Raw genomic sequence first — 8,089 nt, 5'->3', positions numbered from 1 at the left:
GACCCGGCCCAGCGGAGGCCTGGTACATGGTGGCGTGACCGCCACGGGGCGGGGAGGGGGGCTGCTGCAGCGCGAGGCTGCACGGGCGGCTGCAGAGGCCTGGGCGCTGGAGCCAGCCAGACCTGGGCTCCTAGCACAGAACTGCCGAACTTGCACCGTGCTGTGCCTCAGTTTCCCCATCTGTAAAATGGGAACAGTCGCGTTGCCTCCCCGGTGGGGTGTTGAGAAGACTGATCAAGGTCTTTCAGGATGGTCTATTTTTACAGTGGTCCTTGTGGGTGTCACTAAATCCAGGGGCTGACACTTAGCCGGAGCTTAGTGAATGTTACTGGTATGTCACAGACTCACCCGTTATTATCATTATATTTTTTAAATAATTATTTTATTTCATTTTATTCATTTTTTTGGTGAGATTGTTGCTATAGGGCACGCGTGGTCGCTAGAGAGACAGACAGACAGAAAGCACGAAATTACCCCCCCAGGAGGGGTGGCTACGCTGCAGTCCCTTCTCCTCCATTCTCTTCTTGGGATTTTGGGCATGCACACACACATGCTCCTGGTCTGAGTTTTAAGCCGCTGGGCCTGGGACTTGAACCATGGTCGACTACATAGGAGTCCAGCAACGTAACCATTATGCCATCTGCTGGTCCCCATCATCATTCTTTAAATTTAACCAGAGGGAGGTGGTGAATAAAACCACTGGATTCCTACATGGCTGACCATGGTTCAAGTCCTGCCCTGGAGGCTTGCTTTTCCTCTTTCCATTTCCCTCCCTCTCTCTCTGTCTAGTCAAATTGAAAAATAAAAACAAGGGACCAGCAGATGGCACAATGGCTACGTTGCTGGACTCCCATGTAGTCGACTGCGGTTCGAGTCCTGGACCTGGTGGCTTAAACTCACATCGGGCGCGTGTGCGTGCGTGCCCAAGATCCCGAGAGGAGAATAGAGGAGAAGAGATTGCGGCGTAGCCTTCCCCCCCAGAGGGTGATTTCTTCCTTTCTGTCTCTCTGTCTGTCTGTCTTTCTGGCAAGTGCACGTGCCCTATAGCAAAAACCTCTCCCAAAAAAGGAAAAATAATACAAATAGAATTAAATAAATAAATATATGTGTTTAAATGTAACCAGAGAGAGACAGAGACAGACACAGAGGGAAAGTGAGAAAGGAAGCCACCAGGTCCAGGACTAGAACCCTGATTGGCCATGTGGGAATCCAGCACTTTAACCACCACACCACCTGCTGGCCCCTATTTTTATTATTTTCTCACCAGAAAGAAAGAAAGGAAGAGAGATGGCCACTCTGCAGTCCCTTCTCTTTCATTCTCCTCTTGGGATTTTGGGCATGGATGCGTTTTCACGCCGCCAGGTCAGGGATCTGAACCAGGCAGTCGGCCATGTGGGATCCAGTTGCTTTACCCACCACACCAATGGCTGCCCCAAAGACAGTATTTGTGTATTGCCCCCCTCCCCCCATGTCAGCTCCACCGAGGCAGGACTTTGTATCTGTCACTGTCACGTCCCAGGGACCTGTTTGTCAGTGTCACATGCAGCCGTGCAGGATGTAGGGGGGTGGACGGCGAGCGGGTGACCCAGCCCTCAGTGACCACAGCACACACACAGGCTGCTTATAAAAACCACTTTAAATTAAAAAAAGGTATAAGATGTCAGTGCATGCAGACGGGAGCAGGTGGACAGAGCGAGAGGGCAGGGCCCCAGCACAGTGCGGTCAGCCCACCGCCTCGCGGGCAGAGGAGCGGAGACTCCCAGCAAGGCCCAGGCAGCCAGGCCCCGGGTGCTGCTTCCTCGGGTGTGGCTCTGGGTCCCACGAGCTCAGAGATCTGTCTTCCGGAAACTTGCTCTGTTCAAGGAGTTTCTGTGGAGGGACGGGATAAATGGCCTTGGCCACAGGGGTCCCCTGACTTCCGCAGGGTGCCCCAGCCTACCTCCTGCTTTCCCATCCAACCTGATGGGTCCAGGAGATGGTCAGATTCTCTCGTGACCAACGACAGGAAGTACGAATCACTCCCATTTTTTTTTTTTTCCCCTAAGAGAGGTTTTTGCTATAGGCCACGTGCGCTGGCCAGGGAGACAGAGAGCCATTGAGATAGAAAGCGAGATATCACCCTCCGGGGGGCATGGCCACACTGCAATCCCTTCTCCTCCATTCTCCTCTCGGGATCTTGGGCATGCACGCACGTGTGCCCGGCGTGAGTTTAAGCCACCGGGTCCGGGACTCGAACCATGGTCAACTATGTGGGAGTGCAGTGACACAGAACCATGATGTCATGTGCTGGTCCTGTGAATCATTCCCATTCAACAGCTAGGAAAGCGGAGGCTCTGGAGGGGGAGGTCACATGACTGGGAGGTCTGCCCGGGGACCGCCCTAAACTCATACACGTGGACAGGGGACTTAGAGGCCCGTGCAGAGCTGTGTTGCTGTGTCAGTGTGTTGTGTGTGTTGTGTCTGTCTGTGTGTAGAGTGGGGGCGTGGGGTGGCCGGGCACCTGAGGCTGGCCAGGGCGGGGGCCTGCAGCTGGGGCAGGCGCTGGCTGAGCAGGGGCTGCAGGGCTTCCCGTAGGCGGCAGTAGTTCCGTTCCAGCTCCCGGTGGTACTCCTTCTGGTCTGGCCCAATCAGGGCCTTGTTCTTGCGCAGTGCATCCTCACACCTGAGGGCCAGAGGGCAGGGACCCTCAGGAGCTGGCCCTCGAGCAAGACCAGCCCCGGGGGAGTCCTTGAGGTGGGGCCAGGCATGCAGAGAGACCCCCATTGGGGATCGAGCCAGCGACATAATGGGGGTCGGGTAGGGAGATGGGCCCTTTTTTTTTTTTTGTAGAAGTTTTTGCCTCAGGGAGTGTGTGCTCTCCCAAGAGAGAGAGAGACAGAGACAGTGAGCAGGAAAGCGAGAAATCACCCCCCAGGGGGATGGCCACACCGCAATCCCTTCTCCTTCATTCTCCTCTCGGGACCTTGGGCACGCATGCACACGCGCCTGGCGTGAGTTTCAAGCCACTGGGTCCCGGACTCGAACTGCAGTCGGCCCCATGGCAATCCAGTGACATAACAGCTACGCTTTCTGCTTGTCCCAGGAGAGGGGACTTAACAGGAATCGGGGCAGGGGCAGATGCACAGGGAGACCGGGCAGACAGCATGTTGTATGAGGGGTGGGGGCTGGTTGAGCCGCAGTTTGTTGTGGTGCCGGAAGAGTTTGGGGTCTTCCGGGATCTCTGCCAGGAACACCTGTGCCACCTCCAGGGGACCCTGCGGGTGGGAGGGACTCGTGAAGTGGCTGCAGCTCCCCGGGGTCGCCCCACCTGCCGTGCCTGGTTCACGGTGGGCCCCACGGAGCCCTGCAGCACCATCTGCAGCATCTTGGCGTCGGACGGGTCCTGCTCGGTGGCGAAGGCCAGCTCCCGGGTCTTCTTCTGCATGTCCTCGATGGCCACCTCCACCGGGGTCAGCACCGTCTGTGGGGTGGGGTGTCCTGACCCAGGGGCCCGCAGGCCCTCCGCAGCCTCACCTGAGGCTGGAGGTTGGGGTGCCCCTGCCTCCCCACCTTGGTTCTGGGGCACCTGTGGCTCTTCCAGGGTCTGGGGTAATCATGCTTCTCTTCTCTGGGCTTGGGGTCCCCCTACCTCCTATTCCTGGGTCTGACACCCCCTATGTCTCCTCCTCGGGTCTGACGTCCCCCCCCCCCTCCCCTCTCTGTGTCTGACGCTTCCCCCAATCTCCCCTCCACGGCCCCGATGCTCCCTCTCCCACTTCTTTCCCTGGGTCTTAGGTCCCCCCACCTCCCCAGTGGGGTAGAGGAAGAGTGTAGGAAAGGAAATTTGGGACCCGGGGTCCGAGGTCCCCCCTCCCACCCTCCCCAGGGTCTGAGGTCCCCCCACCCACCTCCCCGGGTCCTCCGTCCCCGCCGCCCCGCCGGCTCACCTCCTCCCGGTGGCACACGCGGATGCGGGTCTTGATGTAGGGGAAGGCGTGGTCGGTGCTGAGCAGCGTCTTGCGCTTGTGCTGCTCCGGCAGCTCCCCGTGCGCGCGGCCGTCGGGCGTGAAGGGCGTGCAGAACAGGAAGGTGCGCAGCCCGTAGTTGCGGTCGAAGTAGGTCACGCGGTCCTTGAGCTCGTAGGTGTCGAAGTGAGGCTCCACGTAGGTGATCTGGATGTAGGCCTGGGGTACGGGCAGGGTCAGGGCCCCCCAGCCCGGCCCACAGCGGGGTCCCCCAGCCCGGCAGACAGGGGCTTGGACGCTCTGGTCTGGGGGCTTTGGAGCTCCGGTGCCCTGGGCTCCCTAAGTCTGGACCGAATCCCAGGAGCGGGATTTCAGGTCCCCTGGGGGAGACGTGCGTAGCTTCCTGGGGAAATAGTATTCCGTTTGCTTTTGCCATAGGGCGTGTGTGCTCGCTGGAGAGGGACCGAGGGGGGCAAGTAAGAAATTGGGGGGCCGTCCCCCTGGGGCAGTGATTTCTCATTTTCTGTCTCTCTCTGTCTTTCTGGAGAGCCCACATGTCCTATAGCAAAAACCTCTCAAAAAAAAAAAAAGAAAAGAAAAGAAAAGATAGGGGCCAGCAGGTGGCGTGGTGGCTAAGGCGCTGGACACTCCCACATGGCCATCCATGGTTCAAGTCCCGGACCTGGTGGCTTGCCTTCTCTTGCTTTCTCTCTCTCTCTGTCCCTCTCTGGTCAAATTAAAATAAATAGATAAAATAATTCTTTAAAAGAAAAGAAAAGAAAGAAAAAGAAGAAATCACCCCAGGGGGATAGCCAGCCAGTCCCTTCTCCTTCAATCTCCTCTCTGGATTTTGGGCACACATGCATATGCACTGGGTGTAATTTTCAAGGTGCCAGGTCTGGGGGTCGAACCGTGGTCGGCCATGGGGGAGTCCAGCGCCTTAGCCACTGAGCTGGCCCCCAGACACAGGATGGGAGGGTCCCTAGGAGCTACTGCAGTCCGCACTCCGTAGCCACAGACTGTGTCTCCATTCTTCATCCCACCACATATTGAAAATATTTGGAGGAAAAATTGGTTGCATCTGCAGGGAACACGCAGAGACTTTGGTCCTTGTCATTGTTCCTTGACTGATGGCTGACAACAACTGTTTACATGGTGTTGGGAATTACAATTAATCCCAAGATGATGTAAAGTGCCCCAGAGGAGGTCAGCCTGTGGCACCGTGGTTAAGGACGCTGCATCCCACATGGCCGACTCCACACTTCAAGTCCTGGGCCTGCTAGAGACAGCAGGTGGCATGGTGGGTAAGGCGCTGGATCCCACATGGACAACTCCACAGTTCAAGGCCCGGGTCCTGCTCTAGCCTAAAAATCACACCAAGTGTGTGTGTGCGTGCATGGCCAAAACCCAGAGAGGAGAATGAGGGAGAAGGGATTGCGGCGTGGCCATCGCCGTGGTGGGGAATTTTCCACTTTCCATTTCTTTGTGTCTCTCTGGCAAGTGTACACATCCTATGATAAACAGACAAACAAAACTAAAATAAAACTAAAATACACCAAAAAAAATCCCCAAAGGAGGGAGGGATGGAGAAGGGATTGCGGCGTGACCATTCCCTTTGGGGATGCTTTTTCTCTCTCCCTCTCCCTGTCTCTCTCTGGTAAACACACACTGGCAAAGATAAACAAAAACAAAAACATACGTAAGAGTATGTGTGTACGACCCATGCCGGTCCTTCATCATCCTATGGAAGGAGATTGGACATCTGGGGATTTGGGTATCCTCAGGGGTCCTGCCATCAATCCTCCGTGGATACCCAGGGACGACTGTACATGGAATCCCCCTGAATATAAGATTTTCAGGGTGGGGTCGGCAGGTGGCGTGGTGGTTAAAGTGCTGGACTCTCACATGGCCAACGAAGGTTCGAGTCCTGGACCTTGTGGCTTGCTTTCTCACTTTCCTTTTCTCTCTCTCTCTCTGGTCACATTAAAAAAATAAATAATTTAGGGCTGGCAGGTGGCATGGTGGTTAAGGCGCTGGATTCCCACGTGGCCCACTGTGGTTCGAGTCCCCAACTTGGTGGCTTGCTTTGTCACTTTCCCCCTCTTTCTCTCTCTCTGGTTAAATGAAGAGTCATCAGAAATAAAATTTAAAAAATAAATGATTCTAAAAGTATAACAAATAAAATGATATAAATAATTCTAAAAAGAAAAAAAAAATATATTTTCAGGGGCTAGTGGGGAGACCCACCTTCTGCGGGTCCAGCTTAGACTTGTCTACGGGGTTGGAGTCTTTGATGATCTGCACTACGTCGTCCCCAAACCGCTCCGTATAGAACTCCTGGGGACGAGAGGCTGATCAGGGCTGCCGGTGGGGGTGCTGTACCCGGGGGGGTGCCGGTCCCGCGGTTGGCCCCGTGCCCGCCCACCATCCCAGCTCCCGCCGTGCCTCCAGGCGGTGCGAGATCTCTGCCAGCTTGGTGATGGACGGCTCCTTGTACACGAACTCCTGCTCGTCCAGGTCTCCGAAGCGGGCGCCGTAGAACCCCACGCGGAAATACGTCCCGAATACACGCTGGGGCTGCGGGAACGGGTGCTTGGAGCCCAAGAGGCCCCTCTGGAGGTCTCCCTGCCCCAGAGACGGGTGTCCTCTGGCCCCACGAGAAGCCCCAACATGGGGGAGAGGAGGGCAGGGAAAGGAAAACTCGGGGGCGGCAGGTGGCATGGTGGTTAAGGTGCTGGACTCCTATATATGGCCGACCGAGGTTCGAGTCCTGCACCTGGCAGGTTGCTTTCTGTCTCTCTCTCTCTCCTTCTCTCACTCTGTCACTCTCTGTTCAAATTAAACTAAATAAAGTGAAATAAGATAATTCTAAAAGGAAATAAGGGGACATTGATACGGAGCGTGGACCCAGGCCAAAGGCCATATCCTGGTTTTTCTCTCCTGGTTTTTCCCTCCCTGGCCCCTCTTGTTCTCCTCCATCTCCACCCCAGAGCTTGTCCTAAGTCCTTCTTCACAATCTGGATCCCCAAATGCAATGGGGACGAGGCGGGTGTGCGTGCACAGTGGGTGGCCCATAAATACTCGTACGGGGGAGGGCAGAGATGGCTGCTTTTCACGGAGGACAGGGCTTGCCCCCCCTTCTGGAAATTCCCCTCCCACCCCAAGAACGTGCCCCCCCACTGGAAAGGAAGTGGGGTGAGTCCCAAGTGCACTCACCATGTCAGATCCGGCAGGGTGGGCAGGCCCGGGGGCGGGTGAGGGGGGCAGAGAGACAGAGTCATGGGAGGGGGGGTCCCAGGTCAGAGCCCCCACCCCCAGGGCCCTGGTCCTGCTGCCCCAGGAGAACCACGCGATGGGACCGAGACCAGGGATTCAGGGAGGGAGGGGACCTGCCTGCCCCACCCGGCTCCCACCCGGGTCCCCAGCCCCCCTGCCTGCCTGAGGATCGGCCAGAAAATTCTCCCCAAACTAGGAGATGCCTAAAAATAGGCCCAAGTAGGGAAGAGGGGGGAAGGAGGGTGGTGGGGTGGGAAGCATTAATCAGAGATGGGGCAGAGATACAGAAACTAAGAGAGACAGAGTTATCAAAATCAAGAACCACAGCGATAGGGAGAGAGACAAGAGATAGGGAGAGATGGAGAGAAAGAGACCAAGAGAGAGGAAGAGGGCCCCCTCACCCCTCCCTCGACCCCACCCCGGCAGTGACCGGGCGAGCCCTGCCCGAGGGAGGGGTGTCTTAATCAGAGATGGGGCAGAGATACAGAAACTAAGAGAGACAGAGTTATCAAAATCAAGAACCACAGCGATAGGGAGAGAGACAAGAGATAGGGAGAGATGGAGAGAAAGAGACCAAGAGAGAGGAAGAGGGCCCCCTCACCCCTCCCTCGACCCCACCCCGGCAGTGACCGGGCGAGCCCTGCCCGAGGGAGGGGTGTCTCTGGAGAGCTCCCAGCTGGGTGAGTCACAGGCTGCCCTCGAGATCCGGGGGCGGGCGGAGGTGGGGGGGCAGCTGAGTGGGGGTGCGTCATTGCCCAGGGAGCCTGGGTCCCCAGTGGGGCAGCCACACTCCTCCGGCGCCCCCTGGTGGTCTCTGGTCACTGCTGCTCATTCAAGGGGGTCCCACAGGCTCGCGCGGCCTTAAGACT

General features: G+C 56.9%; 1 protein-coding gene across 1 annotated transcript in view; it reads right to left on the bottom strand.

Moving 5' to 3' along the window:
- Positions 1 to 1,618: 1,618 nt before the first annotated feature.
- The window catches only part of DOCK6 (dedicator of cytokinesis 6), a gene marked incomplete at its 5' end in the record, with an annotated part of 54,186 nt that continues 47,715 nt past the window's right edge, over positions 1,619 to 8,089 (bottom strand). Inside the window, 7 exon segments of the mRNA XM_014592862.1 lie at positions 1,619 to 1,869; positions 2,501 to 2,662; positions 3,166 to 3,254; positions 3,317 to 3,460; positions 3,927 to 4,163; positions 6,192 to 6,281; positions 6,390 to 6,521. Coding sequence (XP_014448348.1) covers positions 1,827 to 1,869; positions 2,501 to 2,662; positions 3,166 to 3,254; positions 3,317 to 3,460; positions 3,927 to 4,163; positions 6,192 to 6,281; positions 6,390 to 6,521 — 897 coding nt within the window.

Source organism: Tupaia chinensis, unplaced genomic scaffold, assembly GCF_000334495.1.
Source record: "Tupaia chinensis unplaced genomic scaffold, TupChi_1.0 Scaffold138665_1, whole genome shotgun sequence".
Lineage (NCBI taxonomy): Eukaryota > Metazoa > Chordata > Mammalia > Scandentia > Tupaiidae > Tupaia > Tupaia belangeri.
This window is presented reverse-complemented; position numbering and strand designations above follow the sequence as displayed.